Source organism: Bactrocera neohumeralis, chromosome 5, assembly GCF_024586455.1.
Source record: "Bactrocera neohumeralis isolate Rockhampton chromosome 5, APGP_CSIRO_Bneo_wtdbg2-racon-allhic-juicebox.fasta_v2, whole genome shotgun sequence".
Lineage (NCBI taxonomy): Eukaryota > Metazoa > Arthropoda > Insecta > Diptera > Tephritidae > Bactrocera > Bactrocera neohumeralis.
The window spans coordinates 59,839,133-59,860,945 of record NC_065922.1 but is presented as its reverse complement, the minus strand read 5'-3'; the positions used below and the strand labels follow the sequence as shown (position 1 = coordinate 59,860,945).

At 35.4% G+C, this 21,813-nt stretch overlaps 1 protein-coding gene and 1 long non-coding RNA gene across 2 annotated transcripts in view; both read left to right on the top strand.

Moving 5' to 3' along the window:
• LOC126760171 (cystathionine gamma-lyase) overlaps positions 1 to 20,800 on the top strand; it is a 33,271-nt gene extending 12,471 nt beyond the window's left edge. The window contains exons 3-6 of the mRNA XM_050475630.1: positions 9,007 to 9,097; positions 19,700 to 19,964; positions 20,024 to 20,351; positions 20,599 to 20,800. Coding sequence (XP_050331587.1) covers positions 9,007 to 9,097; positions 19,700 to 19,964; positions 20,024 to 20,351; positions 20,599 to 20,749 — 835 coding nt within the window. The 3' untranslated portion in view covers positions 20,750 to 20,800. The remainder of the gene's footprint in view (positions 1 to 9,006; positions 9,098 to 19,699; positions 19,965 to 20,023; positions 20,352 to 20,598) is intronic.
• LOC126760208 (uncharacterized) lies at positions 9,107 to 11,512 on the top strand. Its single transcript, XR_007667167.1, has 2 exons — positions 9,107 to 10,773; positions 10,824 to 11,512. It is a non-coding gene; the product is annotated as an uncharacterized LOC126760208 (long non-coding RNA).
• Positions 20,801 to 21,813: the final 1,013 nt, after the last annotated feature.

Below are 21,813 nucleotides of genomic sequence, written 5' to 3'. Positions count from 1 at the left end.
GTGAAAACCGCTTACGCGGTTATAGCCGAGTTAACAACAGCGCGCCAGACGTTTCTTCTTTTCGCAAGGTGGCGCAAATTGGAGATTCTAAGCGAAGACAGCTCCTTCTCCACCTGGTCCTTCCAAAGTAGTGGAGGTCTTCCCCTTCCTCTGCTTCCCCCGGCGGGTACTGCATCGAATACTTTCAGAGCTGAAGTGTTTTCGTCCATTCGGACGATATGACCTAGCCAGCTGTCTTTTAATTCGCTGAGCTCTGTCAATGTCGTCGTATATCTCATCGTTCCATCCAATGCAATATTCGCCGTGGTCAACGCCCAAAGGGCCATAAATCTTTCGCAGAACTTTTCTCTCGAAAACTTGCAACGTCGACTCATCAGATGTTGTCATCGTCCATGCCTCTGGCACCATATAGGAGGACGTGACAATTCCCACGACAGCCGGTTCTACGTACCGGAATTGACTCGGATTTTATCCGACCAAGGGCTGATTTTTCGGCGACCTAACCCCGTTTGGATCGGTGAGTGTTAATTTGTGTTTGTCATCATTGGAGCAATGCCTTGAAGCAGAGTTGCTCTGTATCCTCCTGAGTCGAGCTGGCATTGAGGCCAACCCGGGCCCGGAGGAATTTTTCTGCTGCGTATGCGCAGAAAGCCTCCATCCAAACTTCACCTCGGTCAGGTGTAAATCATGCAATGGATGGAGCCATCTTAAGACCTGCTCTTGCCTTAAGACTCACAGGGAGTGGACCACGAGTTACGTGGCCCCATGTTACCTACGCAATACTGCGACACCAGCCTCTACGGCTGTGCAATCTGCACATTGTTCGCGCGCTGCGCCGCCGCTCACCCCGGGTGGCCAACAAAGGACCTCCACGATCCCCAGGAGCTCAAACAGGCAACATAGCTCCCACTCTGACCAAGCTAAACAGCCGCTCAGATCTTCTAAGTTGTGCAGGCTTCCACGTAATGCGTAAAGATCGCGAGCGAGGTAATGGTGGTGGCCTAGCCTTCATATTGCACAACACCGTGCAGTATCGTCTAATCAATGAAGACATCGACCGCAGGGAAACAACCCTAGAATGTCAGGGTATAGCTATCCGGTCAGGCGATGTCGAACTTGAAATACTCGTGGTGAAAACCGTTTGGTACTAGGCGACTTTAACGCGCACCACGAATTTTGGCATTCCTGCCTGTCAAATGATCGTAGGGGGATGGAGCTGGCGGAACAGATTGACGATTCGACATTCTGCACAATGAATGACGAAGCCCCCACCAGAGTTATGGGCACCTGTAATAACTCGCCCGATATTACCATTGCTAGCGGTGGTCTGATAAATAGCATAACCTGACGACCTATGCTAACTCTCGCACCAGACCATCTGCCCATAATTATCTCGATCGAGAAACCTCCCGATTTCGTTTCTGTGGACAACCGTACCTTCATTAACTTTAATAAAGCTGACTGGATACAGGCTCTACAAAACACCTATCAACCTCAACAATGAGTGGAAGCAATGGAAGTTGACTCATTAGCTCAATTAAAGAATCCAGAGTAAACCAGTTCACAGAAGAACAGCAGGAAATAAAACCGCTTTATAACAAAGCCCCCAACAACACGGCATCACTCTAATATAAACCATATAAAAACAAATACACTGCATGGAAGTTCAGTTATAGCACATTAAAGGGAAATTAAGCTGTTAGGATTCAATTTAGTCTTATAGATAAACTTAAAGATTCCTTAGAAATATGTATGCTCTATTTTTTATATATCTATATTTCTATGTTTTCTAATTTTAACAAGAAATAAAAAATTAATGAAAATTAATTATAATATTGAATTATTACCTTTCACAACTAGAGTAGAGGCAACGATTAAAACTGAAAGTAATCAACCTGTGTGGGTTAGGAAATATCCCTATCTCTTTGCTGACAACGACTTAGTGAGAAGGAAAATACAGAAACAATTAAAAACTAATATATATATCAACCAAGTAAAAGTCAATATAACTCTCCAATATGGACTTGACAAAACAGACAGACGAAAATTATAAAATAAAAGAAGAATGGTAATTGATTTTCAAAAGCTGAATAAACACGTAATCTCATATATATGTAGGTATCCTAAACCAGATATAACCATGACTCTTTAGTACTTGGGGAAAAGCTAACTATTTCACTACACTCGACTAAGAATCAGAATTTCCCCATATCAGGATTAAACAAAAAACCAGAGAAAAAATATCATTTTCTTTTTTGTTTCAATTGCAAAAGCTATTAACTCGCTTTGTTGTTTTTTAGCGATTATTTAGCGATTTATTACTCGCTCTCATTCAGGTGTGTGGTTTTGAGCCGATGGTCGTTAGCTATCTTAGCGTGCAAGCCTTTTGAATGGCCTCTACGCCTGCATAACGCTTTCCTTCCATGGGCAAATGCATTTTTCCGAAAAGGAAGACGTCGCACGGTGTCAAATTAGGTGAATACGGGGAATGGTTAATGGTTAAAATGTGATTTTTGGTCAAATAATTGTCAATCGATGAGACGGATTCGGAGCAATTTTTAGTCGTCAGTCAATTTGTGCTGAACAAACCGTACACACATCTTTCGTAAGCGAAAATGTCCGGTCAAAATGCGATAAATCAATGTTTTGGAGATGTTAAATTCCATTTCCGTGAATTTCAATGATGATGTCGGCTGATTTTTGATGAATTCACGCACAGTTTCGATGGAATTTCGGAATTTCCGGTGATCACGGATTTTGATTGGCCCACATGTTGATCGTCATTTATGTCCCCACGACCACTTTGAAAGCGTTGAAACCACTCGTGCACTCTGCTACGGGATAGGCAATCTTCGCCATAAACTTGTTTCATCAATTAAAACGTTTCGGTAAAAGTTTTACCAATTTTAAAACAAAATTTAATGTTGACTCTTTGTTCGAAGCTCATTTTCGCACCGATAACACAAACATACTGACACTTAAAACGCAATAATTTCACTTCCAATCAATGAAATGTCATGAAATTCTCACTGTACAATCGATAAAGATAGCATATTCTAACGCACCAGTCTACATATAGATGGCGCCAGCAGAGGGTGCTAGATTCAAAAAGTCCTGTTTACTTTGGAACACATCTTGTATTTCGACGGCAGCAGTGCTTTGCTTGTTACTACTACTTTCCTAATTTTTAATCCCAGCATCGAGATTAAAGGAGAAATTTTTTAATTTTATTCCAACGTTTTTATACTCTTGCAACCTGTAGCTACAGAGTATAATAGTTTTGTTCACCTAACGGTTGTATGCATCACGTAAAACTAAGCGAGATAGATATAACCCTATATATACATAAGTATATATATATATAATACATATATTATCAGGATGACGAGAAAAGATGAAATCCGTCCGTCCGTGCAAGTTGTAACTTGAATGAGAATGTCTTGATGAAACTTGGTAGTACAGAAAACACCTGCCACGCCCGCAATTCGCCATTAAACGGAAAACTTTAAAGTGTCATGACTAAGCACTAAATGTAGTAGCAAAGGGCACCTGTACATATGTACATATCTCCTAAACTAATAAAGGCAAAACAACAAAATTTGCTCAGCGCAAATATTATAGAAATCTTACCGACTATGTGAAAATAGATGAAATCGGAAGATAACAGACATTAAATTTTACCTCCGACATGGTATGAGAGGGCTTATATGAGCCGGTGCAAAAATTGGACGATGGGCGTGATATCGCCCACATTTTAGTGAAATCACATATGTATCTCGGCGCCCGACCGAACGAATTAAACAAAACTTAGTATATGACATTAGTTTAACATTCCTATATCACAGTGTGAAAATGGGCGTAATCGGACTACAACCACGTCTATTTCTCACATAACACAATTTTTAATTGTACTTTTTTCTTCCACTTTCTAGTACACAAATCAAGAAGCAATTAATAATTCCTTTAAAGTATGCCACCTTATAACCAAAAATCTTTCAAATCAAACCAAAACTGTTAAATATATTGGTCAATGTATGAGATATACAAATGAATTTCAGAGAGAATCTTTTCCTGATAAAAATATATCCGTGTATTAAAAATTAGTTGAATCGGGTCAATACTTTTCGAACATTCAGCTGACTATGCTCCAAATGATTGGTGGCGATCAGTGTATGAGTTATATAGAGTTATAGTATGTGTATGTAAAATTGCTTAGATTCGGATCTACTGGTTGATGTTTTACATTTTAAGTTATTTCCCTGGCTTTGATTCTTGCAAGTTGCAAAAGTATTACATGTTCAGTTTTACCCGAATTTAGCCCATTCTTACTTGTTTTATTTAACAATTATTAGTTTCTTTGTTTATATTTTTTTCTGTAATTCTATTAAGAGTAAGGGGAAAAACAGGAGTTGTCACCCCGTTGGTGAAAAGGTTATATCACCATGTTGTCAGAGCCTGGTTCGTATTAAAAAGGGGGTGCCACCTGGATGGTTGACTTTTGGAAAGGATAGGCTGTGTATTCCCATTACCAACAGTTAGTCGAAATTTCTTTTCGTATTTTGTCAGTAGAAAAATTAAATTCGGGGAAGTAAAAAAAAAAAGTTACAGCTGTTCAAAAATGAGTGAAAATAATGAAGAAATTCGCTATATTTTGAAATTTTTGAATAAAAAAGGGAAGAATGCCACGCAAGCCGCCAATGAAACTTGTGAAGTTTATTACGGAGACGATGCTGTATTAGTTCCTGTAGCACAATGATTCGCTCGCTTCCGTTCTGGAAATTTCGAATTACACTGATGGAATAATGTCTAGCGGAAAAATAGCAAAAAGTGGTCGACCAAAATGGCACATATTTGTTTATTTATTTATTATTATTAATATAAAAAAATAGTTAAAATTTTATTAGAAATTCGAAAATATTTTTCGACTACCCAATATATCATATATTGACCGACATTTTCGAACAAAAGTTAACTATAGGTACCGGGGTCAAAATATTCAGTACCTAGGGGTTTGAACAGTTTTTGTTGGATTTAAGCAATTTTTGGTCATACGGTGACACACACTAAAGACAATATTTGTGCAAATTTTCATCCCGTTATATCAATTGCTACTTGATTTGTGTACTAGAAACAACGAATCAAGTGGAATTTAAAATTGTGCTATATGGTAAGTAGGCGTAGTTGTTGTCCGATTTCATCCATTTTCACAATGTGTCATAGAAAAGTAAAAAGAATGCCATGTACTAAATTTTGTCGAAATCAGGAATGCGGGCGTTCAGACAGACAGTCAACTGGATCCGGCATCCTGATCATTTATATATATATAACCCTATATCTATCTCGTTTAGTTTTAGGTGATACTTACAACCGTTAAGTGAACAAAAGTATAACACTCTGTAGCAAGTGGTTGAAACATTGAATTACAAGAAAAACACATATAAAGCTGGAGCAATTCATATGAAATTAATTATGTACCTGTTACGTATTAAATAAAAAATATCAAAGTTTACCGTAAGTTTGCATTGTTAACGACTTAAATAAAACGTTTAACTGATATTACGCTTTTTTGCGCTTGGTAACAACTTTTTGATACATAAAAAAATGTGTTTTAGTAAATACATTTATTTGCAAAATTTAGTATATATGAGTTACTTTGGTTTTATTTGTTTTTTTTATAACTCAATATTTTAATGAACATGAAATCCAAATCTTTTTAAAGTTTCTTTGTTACTTCTATACTTATGCAGATATAAAGATACGAAGCACAATAATTTTTGCTTCCCACTGTATGTTAAAAGGATAACAAATTTGATTGTAATCCATTCACAATTTCGTCGAACAATTTTATATTTTTTTATTTGATTTATACATTGCAACTAGTTCAAATAAAAAAAGGACTAACAAGCAACTTGAATATGATTTAAACGTATAATTACAAAATGACAAAACTACTATGAGAGTATTGGCTGATTTGAAAGATCGCTGGGTTTGAGTCGTCTTGGCGGTCCATCTCTAGAAGTTAATATAGGTTCATTACAATGCTGTAGCAATCTTGCATTATGTGCTTTTGCATTTTTTAATATTTCCGCGTTAACCGAGTTTACACCTAGATCACGCTCTATATCAGCCCATCTACAATACCAAGGCGCTTTGACAATTAGTCTTAGTTCTTTGTTTTGAAATTATTGGATGACTTTCTTATTGCTTGCGTTAGTACATCCCCAGAGTTGTGCACCATAGCTCCATATCGGAGTATTTGTTTATAGATAAGTAACTTATTTTCGATGGAAAACACTGATTTGTTACCGATTAAACAATTATAATTTTTGAGTCGCATGTCCAGCTCTTTACTAATGTTTTTTAATTGAACTTTCCACCGTAGCTTAGAGTCAAGCGTCATTCCTAAGTATTTAGCGGAATTTCAAGTACGGTATTCGTGCACCGTCTATGAAAATTGGTAAGTGCTGTATCTTGTTGTATGTGAAAACAATGTGTACAGACTTAGCTTCATTAAGTTTTATCTGCCATTTCTTTGCCCATTATAAGACCTTATTTACAGCTTTTTGAAGATTAGTAGTGGACTCGTGTTCACTACTACCAACAGCAAGCAACGCGGTATCATCTGCAAATGTGGCTGTTGTATAATTGCAGGCAACTGGCAGGTCGTGCGTGAACAGAATATAAAGAAGAGGGCCCAACACACTACCTTGTGGAACTCCTGCTTTTATTTCCCTAAGAATAGAATATTTGTCTCCTTTTTTAACGCGAAGATAGCGATCTGATAAATACTATTTTATAATGTCGTCGAGCAATGAATGTTAAATTCTATTGTAACGTCTTTAAAATTAAGTTTGGTCAACACCCGGGCTTTGATATTGGCAAGTTGTAAGAGCATACAATATTCGGTTACATCCGAATTTAGTCCTTCCTTACAAGTTGGCTTTATTTATTAATTTTATAAGTAAACTTAAAACTATGTCTTGCTAAGTTTTCTGGAAAACCAAATTATTAGATCATAAACAATTGCTCAAAATTCATGTTTGTAAGAATCATTATACATACTATAACACATGGAAAAACAAAACGCAGCTGAAAGCAATTTATCAGGGTAGTATAAGGTGCGGTCCAAAGTAAACAGGACTAGCGCCCCCTGCTGGCGCCATCTATATGTCGACTAGTGCGTTAGAATATGCTGTCTTTATCGATTGTCCAGTGAGAATTTCATGACATTTCATCGATTGGAAGTGAAGTTATTGCGTTTTAAGTGTCAGTATGTTTGTGTTATCGGTGCGAAAATGAGCTTCGAACAAAGAGTCAACATTAAATTTTGTTTTAAAATTTGGTAAAACTTTTACCGAAACTTTTCAATTAATTAAACAAGTTTATGGCGATGATTGCCTAGCAGAGTGCACGAGTCGTTTCAAAGTTTTCAAAGTGGTCTAGAGGACATAAATGGCGAGCAATATGTGGGTCAATCCAAATCCGTGATCACCGGAAACTCCATCGAAACTGTGCATGAATTCATCAAAAATCAGTCGAAATCATCATTGAAATTCATGAAATTGAACATCTCCAAAACATCGACTTATCGCATTTTGACCGAACATTTTCGCTTACAAAAGGTGTGTGCACGGTTTGTTCCGTACAAATTGACTGACGACCAAAAAATGCTCAGAATCCGTCACATCGATTGACGCTTGTGACCGCTTATTTGACTAAAAATCACATTTTAACCATTAACCACTCCCCGTATTCACCTAATATGGCACCGTGCGACTTCTTTCTTTTCGGAAAAATTAATTTGCTCATGAAAGGAAAGCGTTATGCAAACGTAGAGACCATTCAAAAGGCTGGCATCGGCATACTGGCGGCCATACCGGCCAACGAGCTAAAACACTCGTTCGACATGCTTTTGTACCGTGCAAAAAGCTGTATTAAAGCAGAAGGAGACTATTTTGAATAAAATGAATTGATTTCGCCGAAAAAACCATTTGTTTTGTATTTTTTTTTATGTCCTGTTGACTTTGGAACGCACCTTGTAAAATTGTGAAGTTACCGGTTGATGTGTTTGTTTCGAATATTTATATGATTGTTGTACCGATATTGCCATTATGAAAGCTATGCCGCGACCAACTTTCGTTGTCGACAACAGTTGGATTGTTCCGTATGCGCCACTTATTTCAAAAACATTCAGTGTTGCTCAGCATATGACCTGTCAAAACGATTTGTTAGCACGACCTTTGCTTTACTCGGAGATGCCACGTTATTACATCATCGAAAAAGTTTCAACAACGGAAGCAAGGTGAAGCAGTTCTTGGTTATCCAGATGTGCATTCTACTGATTATCTTGATCGTATGTATACAGTTCATCCAAATAATAATGAATGCTTCTATTTGCGGGTATTGTTGGTAAATGTGGGCCAACGTCATTTGCAACACTACGAACTGTTGATGGTATAATATTCCCAACATATCGTGCTGCGTTTGAAAAATTAAATTTACTAGAAAACGATACCCATTGGGGTACGACAATCTTTGAAACCATTATCTCTTAATCTCCAAGTCAGATACGGATCTTACAAGGTCAATCTTTTAAAATTTGTGATTTGAATCTGGAATATGTTTTTCGCATGGTTAGTTATATGTGGCATGTTCAAGAGACGGAAGACCATCTTCGTTGTTTGTTATTGCGCCTGATAATTAAATAGAAAATACCGTGAATGACAAGGTACCTTACTGAAGAGTACGACCTCTGCACTAGAACACATGAACAATAAATAATCATTAAAATACATAAAAATTTCATTTTTATTTCCTAAACAAAGGTCTTAATAAAATCCAAAACCAGCTTATTTGTTTCACCTAAGGCAAAGCAGAGTTCGCCGGGTCCTCTAGTGTAATATAAATCCTTTCACTGTATAGAACGTAAGAATTAGTGCTATTTATCTCTATTCGCTGTAACAAAAAGTTCTATCTAAATTTATTTGATGCTTATTTTCTTTTTAGGCAAGTCATCTCAAGACTGGGTATTCAATTTAGTTTCATAGATCCAACTGATTTACCGGCTTTTGAATCAGCAATTCAATCGAATACAAAGGTAACTATAATTTATTATCTCATTACACATCTACAATGAAGCGAATATAGCCGTCGTTCGACAACAGATGATTGATTTATTGTCTGTCACCATTTATGTACATATGCAAGGTGCGTTCCAAAGTAAACAGAACTTAAAAAAAAAAAACAGAACAAATAGTTTTTTCAACAAAATGAATTTATTTTATTCAAAATAGTCTCCTTCTGCTTCAATACAGTCGCACGGTGCCATATCAGGTGAATACGAGGAGTGATTAATGATTAAAATGTAATTTTTGGTCAAATAATCGTCCTTCGAATGTTGGATTCTGAGCAATTTTTGGTCATCAGTCAGTTTGTACGGAACAAACCAGGCACACAGCTTTCGTAAGCCTAAATGTTCAGTCAAAATGCGATAAATCGAAGTTTTGGAGATGTTCAATTCCACTTCCATGAATTTCAATGATGATTTCGACTGATTTTTGATGAATTCACGCACAGTTTCGATGGAATTTCCGGTGATTGCGGATTTTGTTTGGCTCACATGTTGATCGTCATTTATGTCCTCACGACCACTTTGAAAACGTTGACACCAATCATCGCCATAAACTTGTTTCATCAATTGAAACGTTTCGGTACAAGTTTTACCAATTTTAAAACAAAATTTATTGTTGGCTCTTTCTTCGAAGCTCATTTTCGCACCGATAACTCAAACATACTGACATTTAAAACGCAATAACTTTACTTCCAATCAATGAAATGTCATGAAATTCTCACTGGACAATTGATAAAGATAGCAAATTCTAAGGCACTAGTCGGGATATAGATGGCGCTACCAGGGGGCGCTAGATTCAAAAAGTCCTGTTTACTTTGGAACGCACCTTGTATTATTAAATACTATTAGAAAAGTCGTGCCTTTTTAAAAACGAGTACCTCTATTACGTTTTCAACTCCACTCAGTTGAATTGAAGTTAATGCAACCATATTAATTTTTGGTATTACGAACTTCAACTATTTTCAGTCGATAATACATGTTGTCAGACTAGAAAGTTAAGATTTTAAAGTTAATACCACAACAATTCACTGCAGTTTTTGCTCAGGAAAAGGTGAATAATTATTAAAAACTGATATATTACAATGACAAAACGTTGGGGCTAAATGATGTGCTGAGCATAAGAAAAAGCCTATGTGATTAAATCCGTTGTAATTTCCTAACATCAAGTAAGTCAGAGGTTTTCTTGCAGATTTTTAAGTAATTGTCTTTTAAATGAAGAAGAATTTAGTTTTTTTCTAAATGAGGTGACGGAACATTACCACAAACTCTTTTTCCTTGCTGCCGATAGTTAATCATAAATGATTTTAACTTTGGGCTGAAACAACTTGCGATATACATATGTACATATGTATATAGACGTTACAAAAAATGATTTTAAATATGAGGGAAATTCAGAATCTTTTGCATCTGAGTTTGCAAAATTATGAAATTGCAAATATTTACCATCAACAATGAACGTCTTTTTTGTGGTTTCTGTGCAACCCTTGCAAAGACCATTAATTCACAGCTGATCGGCGAAGAAAAACATTGTTTGTAAACAAAATTTTTGCACAAATTGGAAAATGTGCCGAAAAAAAGTTTTAGGGAAAAATTAACTGACGCTTTAATTAATGAAGCTGCTGAAGAAATTATGGACATTGATGGTAAGAAATATTTTTATGCGGAATTTCAGTTAATAACAATTTTCTTCTAGAAATCGAAAGTGATGATGACGCAGTGGATGCAGTTTTAGATGAATTGGCTGACAATATATCTGTTATGGAATGTCGACGAGGAGTTTACTGCACAATACCTAAGTCAGACATTTATCGCAATAATATTTTGACAACACTGGACGAAGACCGATTCCGCCAAATGTTAAGAGTAGATAGAGACCAATATAAGGTGCTGGTTGAGTTAATAAAAAACGATGAGCAATTCAACAAAGCGCGCTCATGTAAGCAATTTTCTGTAGAATAGCAATTAGCAATCACATTGTTTCGATTGTGTTTGTGGGAGAAAGCGCAGCATATAGAAAAATAGCGACAATTTTGAAGATTGAAGACCATATATCATACTTCTCCAGAAATCACATATATTCAATAAAAGCACATAAAAGTGACTATAAACGAGTAATTCGACATGTTGTGGTTGGTCACCCTGGGAGCTGGCATGATGCCCGTATATATGCTGTATTCTCTTCAACATTTTTATTAATAATGGTTCCACTTCGTCCGATGACGGTTCAGATTCGTCCACCACTACGGAAGATTCTATTGAACCTGATGACCATATACTCAACAATGTTGGAGAAATTAAAAGACAAAATTAAATGTAATTTAATTCATTTGTCAGTTTTTAATTACATATATTTTTACATAAAACTATTGTATACAAAATAAATGGTTATTTTAATTTAAGTATTTAGTTCAAGACAAACATGAAAAAGCCGCTTTGAATGATAGAAGATAGTAAAACATCAATAACCGTATTAAATAAGAATTCCTCTCAACAGTAATTGCAATTAAAAATTTTAAATTTCAAAGATAAATAAAGTATAGAGATAAATAAAATACTGTTGAGAGGAATATTTATATTTTATCTCAATTTCGACCTGTTGTAAGCGTTTCTCATTTTCAATTTGAAGTTTTTGCAATCTTTCATCTTTTTCCAATTCTAAAACTTTTAAATCCAATTCACGGTTTTTTAATCCTATTTCAGCTTTACCTCTTTCAATTTAAATTTGATCATTTGCAGATTTTCATTATTGGCAATGTCAATTGGAGACGCAATTTCTTTGCCGACATCAGAAAAAGTGTTTTCCAGTATTTGGCTGGTCGCGCTTTCGTTCATAATGAACGTGGTGCCACTATCAACCACTTCGAAAGGCAATTCACTTGTGGTTTAAAAAATGTATTTTAGTTGATTTAAGTGTGGGCACATCTGCAACACTTTACAACGTATGAGATCCCACGTGGCGTCTATTCTTGTTGTCTCAATTAATTTTTTGTAGAATATTTGAGCTATTGAAGTCTTTTAAAATTAAAATTATTGTTAAATAAATTGTTGAAAAGTGCTCACAACAAAAATTTCACTTACCTCTACTTCTGGAGCTTCCTGCAAGAAATCCAGTATACTCTTCCACTTTCCACTTATTTAGGGGTGTTGTGGAATCTGATAGTTGTCGGAATCAGAATTGAAACCGATCAAAAAAAGCAGTAGGTGTCATGAATTCAGATATTATTGGTTTGACATTCGAAACAGAATTTGTATCGGTTTTCGGAGTCACGGAAACCAATTTTATCGGTTTTGCTGTCAGAAACAAATCAAGAAAATAGTCGCATACAGATTTGAAATGTAAGTTAAGAAATCAAGTTATGTTATTGTTACGAATTGATTTATCTTTATTTCTATAGGAGAAAACATAAGAATAAAATACGAAATGTCTTAATTATTGATTTTTGAAAAAAATGCGGATATTTAAGAGGGGAGCCTGCTTTAGAGGCTTAAAAAATCGATTTTATTTACGTTTTTTTGGGAGGGAAAGAAATAATTGATTAAAGCGAAATTTCTAGAGTTTATAGTTATATATTTAAACATCATTCGCAAATTTGTTTTATACGAAACCTTTAAAGGCTTGTCTTTGGGAAGCAATTGCCAGATGCTTTTCGCATATGCATATGTCGGGCAAGATGCAGGTCGCGATTTCTATTGGCAACAAAAAATTCATAGAGTTTCATAGTTTTTAATAACTTATGTTCAAGTTAAGCTAATAAAACTAAAAAAAATGAAAAATTCTAAAATTTGAAAAAAGTGGTTTTTAACTAAAAAAAATTTTACTTGACCATATGTTCAAACTTAATTTTTCTTAGTTCTTTTAGTTTAAATAGAAGATAATTTAATGCCAAAGATTTGCCTCAATTCCATACGGCGTTTAGTTTTTTCTATCCTGCCCGCCAATTAAGAAAAATCGTAGAACTGAAAAACAGAGAAATTTTTAAGCAAAAAAAAAATTAAATTTTTTGAAGCTTTTAAAGCAGGTTCCTCCTTAAAAAAGATTTACAAAACGTAATTTAACATCCAAATGTGTCTTTATTCATTCGATAAATGTTATCTCTTAAACTCTTTCTTTAATTCAGAGCTCATTAAAAACTTTAATAGGATTGCTTCCAAATATATTCATTTGCAGATTTTGTCACATTAGTAAACAGCTGATTCGAATATTGGTTTTTCGTATGTTCGAAAAGACGAAAATCCAATCAGATTCTGTGACACCATTGAAAATCAGAATTGGTTTGCAGTTCTAACAGCTAAGCAATTCTGTCTTGGATTCCACAACACCCCTGATTATTCGGCTTTTCGCGTTTAGCCTTTTTTATTTAAACCGGTTTGCTTCATTTCTTCCCTTTGTTTACAATGTTTTTTATTTTTGATAACAGCTGATAATTTGCAAACCAGTGTTGCACATAATACAATGGCGTTTTTGTGTTGCTTTTTTGCAAGGGTGTAGCAGGTGCATCGCTATACATATTGTTTGTGTAAAAGCAAAATTATGCTCGCGAATTTGCAATTGCAAAGAAGATTCTGAATTGGCCAATTGTGTTTATTTGTGCGGAGTGCATAAAACACAAACGACTGAATAGAAAAATTATATATAAATTGTTTATTTACCTAGTTTTCATGTTATATTAATATTTTTTCTAAATATCCGCATTGATGTGCACTGCAACTGTTACAAAACAGTTTTGATATTCTTTTCAACCTTAATGGCACAGAGTTGAAAACCGTAATACCCCCAAAAAAAGTTGACAAGACTTCCGAAACTTCAAACAAAATGCAGTTGAGTTGAAAACTATACATATATAGATGGCCTAACTAGTTTATTATTCCTTTGTTCCAATATTTCGATCATGCGTTGTAAAGCCTCTTTCCTTGTGGGCCTTTCAGTATATGTCCAACCTTATCGTAAACTTCGCGTAACTAAATCATTCTCATGTATTTTTATTTTCACGCGAACGAAAAGTTCGTATCCCAAATTTCGAGTGAAATGTTCGAATTTCGATTATGCTTTTGTGAACTTCGGCAAACTGTCATATACGGTTTTTCTTTGATTTAGTGGCATTGAAAATTTTTTTAAACTTATTAAGCCAATTATGGGACTATTTAAGCTTAAATACGTGTTTTTATTTTTAATTATATATCGTACATATTTTTTGGATAAATTATGCAGATAATTTTGGAATGTACTGGTACATTTTAAGGAATAATGGATTTAAAAAAACTTTAATAAACTCACATTGGGTAGCAACATGAAAATCGATGGCTACCTTTTTTCATTCTGAAATAAATTTCACTGCTGGCCCCTTTCTATTGGAGGAATCATGTTACTTTATTCAAAATATATAGTACGCACATTCTTGTTGTTTTCTGTTTTGAAACCCTTTGCTTTATCAGGATTCTCGGCCTTACTGCTGACCAAAAATGTCAAATATATTTTGTTAATAGGCCGTAGTTCATATAAAAAAGTTTTTAAAATCAAATAAATAGTTAATAAAGTATACTAACATTTTATTGAAAGTTGTTAAGTTTTTAGATCTGGTTTACGTTGATAACGCTTCAATATTCCCTTTTGATCCTTTGGTTCTGTCAGAGGACTCTTATCATCCCGCTTTGGAAATTAATATCGAAATCATAGCCAATTTACATCACAATAATAAACAAGACCTTTGTGCTCGCTCAACTTTGCTAAAGCTAATTTTAAAAAGATTAATTGCCATATTACAGTGGCAATATTGAATTTAGTGTCTCTCATTTTAAGGAATCTATTTTAAATCTATTTGAAAAATATGTTCCGAAATGTGTTGCTACTAAAAGAATTTGTTCTAATTTTTAGTTTTCGAGAGGGACGTGTAAATTAAAAAATAAAAAATCTCGTGCTTGTAAACTTAAAAAAACTGGTTTAGTTATTGACTATTCAAAATATATTAAAATTTGCGACAATTTGCTGAACTTAACAAAATATGTTATAAAATATTACATAAACAAAATAAAAAATAATATTTGTTCAATTCACAACCTGTCGTAAAGCATCGTAAAATCGTAAAATTATAAATTTTTACAGGTTGTGAATTGCTCAATTATATATAATATATGATTTCGTCAACTCCAAACGCAAAATTTCTAATTTTCCGTCCGTGATGTGCAAGTCTACTATGTCATATCACACAATTTCTAATATGTTTGCTGAATTCTTTAGAAACAATTACTCCCTAAACTCTCCTACAAATGTTCCGTATCAGCACAAGTTATGTCCGATTTCTGTAATTAATGCACCTACCATTTTCGAAGCAGACGTTCTTCTTCTTTACTGGCGTAGGCACCGTTTACGCGATTATAGCCGAGTTAATAACCTCGCCAGTTGTTTCTTCTTTTCACAACGTAGCGCCAATTGGAAATCCCAAGCGAACCCAGGTCCTTCTCCACCTGGTATTTCCAATAAAGTGAAGGTCTTCCTCTTCCTCTGCTTCCCCTATCTGGTACTGCGTCGAATACTTTCAGAGCTGGAATGCTTTCGTTCATTCGGACGACATGTCCTAGCCAGCGCTGCTGCTGCCTCTTCATTCGCTGAACTATGTCAATGTCGTCGTATATCTCATACTGCTCATCGTTCCATCCAATGCGTAATTCGTCGTGGCCAACGCGCAAAGGACCAGAAATCTTTCGCAGAACCTCGTAAAGTCATCGTCCATTCCTCTGCACCATATAGAAGACGGGAATTACGTGTGAATTATAGAATCTAGTTTTTGTTCGTCGGGAGAGGACTTTACTTCTCAATTGTCTACTCATTCCAAAACACCTCTTGGCAAGAGTTATTCTGCTTTTGATTTCGAGGCTGACATTGTTGTTAATGCTGGTTCCAAGATAGACGAAAATCTAGCAGATATTTCGTCTTGCCCTCGTTCACTGCCAGACCCATTTGCTTTGCTTCCTTATCCAGTCTGGAGAAAACATAACTAACGGCGCGGATGGTGAGGCCAATGATATCAATATCATCCTCATACGCCAGCAGCTGTACACTCTTATAAAATATTGTACCTGCTCGATTAAGTTCTGCAGCTCGAATTATTTTCTCCAGCAGCAGATTGAAGAACTCAAACGAAAGGGAGTCGCCTTGTCTGAAACCTTGTTTGGTATCGAACGGTTCGGAGAGGTCCTTCCCGATCCTGACGGAGCTTTTTGTGTTGCTCAACGTCAGTTTATACAGCCGTATTAGTTTTGCGGGGATACCAAATTCAGACACCGCGGCATAGAAGCAGTTCCTTTTCGTGCTGTCGAAAGCAGCTTTGATATCGACGAAGAGATGGTGTGTATCGATCCTCCTTTCACGGGTCGTTTCCAAAATTTGGCACATGGTGAATATCTGGTCGGTTGTTGATTTTCCAGGTCTAAAGCCACACTGATAAAGTCCAATCAGTTTGTGGTGGGCTTTAATGTTTCACACAATACGCTCGATAAAACCATATATGCGATGTTTAGACGACTTATCCCACGGTAATTTGCCCGCCGCTGCGACACGGCACTCCTCATCGTACCAACTGTTTTTTTGCATTTTCCGAAAACCAATGGCTTTAGTTGCAGCTGTACGGTTGCAGTTGCCTTATACCGAATTGTTGGCGAGTGCTCTCAGAGAGCAGTAGTACAAGTTGCGTAGAAAATCGTTGTGCTATCTGTTCTGATTGCAGCTTCTCGAAGCCGAACCTTCCTTGTATTTGTTGACGTGCGTTTTTTGCTGCACAGAGACGGGTGCGTATCTTGGCTGCAGCAATACATATATCGGTCCGAGTCGATGCACCTCGGAGCGTTCGCACGCCTAAAACACTGAAAACGTGTCTTCCGTCTATCACAACATGATCGATTGGGTTGGTGACTTTTCAATCCGGAGACTGCCAGCTTGGTGAATTTTTCTATGCTGGAATCCAGTGGTCCATTTCGGACCCCGGCGAAGTCGATCAGCCTCAACCTATTTAAGGATGTTTCCTCGTGGAGGCTGAATTTACCGACTGTTGTGCTAAATATACCTTTCTTGCCCACCCTGGCGTTAAAGTCGTGTAGCACTATTTTGACATCGTTTAGGGGTCAGCATTTATAGGTGCGCTCCAAACGCTCATAGAAGAGCACAAATCAGCGATATGTTGAATAACCTCGATTTGATGCGGATTGTGGCTAGACGTTCATCTAACGGGGTGAATGACAGTACTCGGTGACGGAGTCTCCCTCCCACCACGAATACCACACCGAATTTGCGCTGCTTTATATGGCCACTGTAATAAATGCTACAAGAACCTACTCGCCTCAGTCCTTGTCCAGTCCATCGCATTTCTATCCTATCCGGATGTCCATCATCCGAAGTAGACGTCTTATATCAGTTAAATATGCTAAAAAAATTATTTAGTTATGGCCCAAACATGATTCCCTCATGCTTCCTTAAAAATTGTGCCAAATATATATATGCCAACCCATAAAAAACTATTTAATGCATCTCTTAAAAATGGCTTATTTTCACCAATATGGAAAAAGTCATTTATGATTCCTTTACATAAGAGTGGATTTAGGTAATCCATTGAAAACTATAGGGTATTAGCAAAGTTGTCAGCAATACTTTTTGAAGTAAATTACTTTCTCCTTTAATTTCTTGTTCTCAGCACGATTTTCGTAAAGAGAAATACATAGTAACTAATTAACTAGAATTTGTTACACATGTATCAACGGGCTTTAGGGAGAATAACCATACTGATGTTATATCCACAGATTTTAGTAAAGCTTTTGATAAAGTAAACGACTCAATTCTTTTGAATAAACTGGATATTCTTATTTTTCAACCGATATTTTTAAAATGGGTTACTTCTTATCTTAGTAATAGAACTCAAACAGTTTAAATTTAATTTGATTCTTTTTCTGATTTAATTAATGTCCCTTTCTCAAGGTAGCCATCTTTGTCCAATTGTATTCTTGTTATTTATTAAATATATATCATCTGTATTCAAGAGTTTTATTTTATGCCGACGATGCAAAACTTTTTAAATCATATACTTTAAATAGTGAAAGATGTCAGTTGCAAACAGATTTACAGGGTCCGGCACTCGAAGACTTCACCGTTCGCGCAGCTGTCGCACTGGAATCAGCTATTTTAAAATTTGCTGAATGACATCTCGGAGTATTGTTCACAAGTGTACAAAAGCGTTTTGCCAAAAGTGAACGCAAAAAAAAGTGATCAGCGATGGAATTCAAACGTAATCGTGTGATTGCTTTATATTTAGCTTGAAAATCACAGCCAGGAAAACAGCATCGGAAAACGCCATGGAACTGGTCATCAAAAGCCTGCAACGTCACGTGAGATGGTTCGGAAAGTGAAGAAGCGACTTGGGTGAAATCCACGACGAAGTCCCATTCAAATGACTAAAGAAATGAAAATATCCGACCGCAGCATCCGACGCACATTGAAAAATGAGCTCAAGGTCAAGCCTTACAAGTTCCAAAAGGCCCATGATCTCACACCGAAGCAGCAACAAGTAAGACTTGAGAAAGCGAAGCAGTTGCTTCGCTTGGCCGAAAGCGGTCAAATTCCGACCGTTGTGGCCCACAAAGCGGGAGTGAACCAATAATGACTGAAAAACAACGTTCCGAACTTCATTACGACCACACAATGGCTCTCGAATTCACCAGATGCGAATCCAATGGATTATTCTCTGGGCCATTTGGGAGAGCAAGGTCCGAAGTAAAAAATACACTAGTCTCGAGATGCTGAAGAAAGCCATTGTCCGTAAGTGGGCCAAAATACCGGCAAGTCACATTCGGGCAGCTTGCGTTTCGGTTTTTGACCGTCTCAAGGCCAAAGGCAAAAGGTGGTATATCGAGCAAAACTGAATTGGTCCTGAATTTATGATTATTTTCACACACATTTTAAAATAAATAAAAATAATTTTCCAAACCGAATTTATGGCTTTTTCAATTGGTTACACTTCAAACAACTTAGTTTCATGACATGCCATTGAACCTTAACAAATGTGCCACGATGAGACCGTTCATACGTAATACAAAACTTTACCTTGAAGTAAGTATGGAGTTTTGTTTATCTAGGAGTAACTATGGATTCCAAACTCAATTTTAATCTTCAGCACATTTTATCTACTCTTACTTTATCCTAATTCCTAATTTTGGCTGATAAAACTTTTGTTTCTGTAGCCATTGTTAAAAGTTTTAAAACGGCAACGCAATAGGGCCGGATATTTTTCAATAACCCTATTCGCATGCAAACAAAATGAATAAAATCTATGTATGTATTTGTTGTGGACGGTTAAAAACATTAGGGTAAATCCTTTTGTTAGATATCATTAAAGTTCAGATCAAAGCCGATAACTAATAATAAATAAACTAATACTGATAATGTAATATCTATTAAAAGTTATGTAAAATATCCTGCGTACCGCGTCCTTTAAATAGTTTTATAATTTTACAAATATATTTTGAATTGTTATGAATGTAAAAAATTGTTATAATATTGGCATACTTATTTATCATTTATTATTTCAGCTTGTGTGGATAGAAACACCTACGAATCCACTGATCAAAGTTGCTGATATAGACGCTATTAGCAAATTTTGTCAAAATAAGAATGTTATATTTGCAGTTGACAATACATTTTTGACATCATATTTCCAAAGGCCATTGGAATTGGGTGCTGATTTAGTATGTTATTCTTTAACTAAATATATGAACGGTCATTCTGATGTCGTTATGGGTTGCATAACTACTAATTCGGAAGATTTATACCAAAAATTGAAATTCCTACAAAATGGTAAAGTTAATTTTGACTAAAGGTTACGCTGAGTACAATTATTTGTTTTTATTCTGTAGCAACGGGAATTGTACCCTCTCCGTTTGATTGTTACCAAGTCAACCGTGGTTTGAAAACTCTTCCCCTTCGCATGGAACAGCATCAAAAGAGTTCAATCGCTGTTGCAAAATTCTTGGAAGAACATCCTTTTGTTCAAAAAGTTTTACATCCAGCGTTACCCTCCCATCCACAGCACCAGCTCTCTCTAAAGCAAACATATGGATATAGTGGAGTGTTTTCATTTTTCCTTAAAGGCGACTTAAAACATTCGAGAGCTTTTCTTCAGAATTTAAAATTGTTTGCGTTGGCGGAAAGCTTAGGTGGATATGAAAGTTTGGCAGAACTTCCGTAAGTAAACTCTATTAAATATAAAATGAACTAAAACTGAGAATTCGATTTAATCGTTAAAATTAAAACATGAAATTGTGATCAATCTCAACTAACGGATCAGAAGTTGTTACAATAGAGAGATTGTATAGAGAGAGAGATTGTAACAACTTCTAATTAAAAATTAATAATATGATTTTACATTTAACTATTTTTCTTTTTATGGTAGCAACTTTCATACAAATAATTTTACATTATTTATTTTTAGGTCAATTATGACTCACGCTTCAGTACCAGCAGAAGAACGAAAGAAGCTGGGTATAAGCGATTCCCTCATACGCCTTTCTATTGGACTTGAAGAAACAGAAGATTTGATTGGAGATTTAGAGAATGCTTTAAAAATATCTATGGCTTTGTAGAATTATAATAACTTGTATGAGTCAAATATATGATATTGAGTTGGTATATTATGTTATATATACTTTTTTTGTGTGTTATGTATGTATATACTTTCGTGTGTAAATACACGTAAAATTATATACTCGTTTTTAACATTGCATGTCATTAGAACGCGAGTACTCCTTTTAACCTCCTAATGGAGATCTCTATGATTACTGCTATAGGAGATCTCTATGATTACTCCTAAAGGAGATCTCTATGATTACTGTTATAGGAGATCTCTAGGATAAATCCTATATTATTTTCAACCTGCAATTATTTTAACAAAAACAAATTTTTATAATTTTATTTTTTATTAAAGTTTTTTAATTAAATGAATGTACATGAAATCTATTATTTTTTTATATTATAAGTGTTCCTGTAAAACTGAGCCTTACATTTGAGAAACGCCTTTTTGATCTTTGCCTCAAAATCAGGGTATGAGTAATCATCTTTTACGGCCTCTAAAAATTAAACTTGTTAAAAAAATATAAAATAAATTGAATAAATTATTTAATTTTTTATTCACTAGGCGTTTTAAATGCCTTTTAGAGTACATTTAATTATCAATTTAAAATATTTAATACTTAGATATAAAACACTTACGTCTGCACGCTTTAAAAAACACAGTTAAAATGAACAATTGCTTGAAGACAAAAATTAACAGTTATTATTTCACGTTAAATTATAATTTTTGAATCAAAAGTACGATTTTTAAGCTACGAAAAATTAAAAAATCTCCTTTATTGCTCCTAAAGGAGGACAAAAGGAGAACAATACTAAAATGAAGTAAAAAAAAATCACAATAGAAGTATAAAATCTCCTTTTTTGCTCTTTAAAGATGACAAAAAGAGGTCAACACTAAAATAAAATATAAAAAAAAACACAATATAACAACAAAATTAAAAAATCTCCCTTCTTCTTCTTCTTCTTCTTAATTGGCGTAGACACCGCTTACGCGATTATAGCCGAGTTAACAACAGCGCGCCAGTCGTTTCTCCTTTTCGCTACGTGGCGCCAATTGGATATTCCAAGCGTAGCCAGG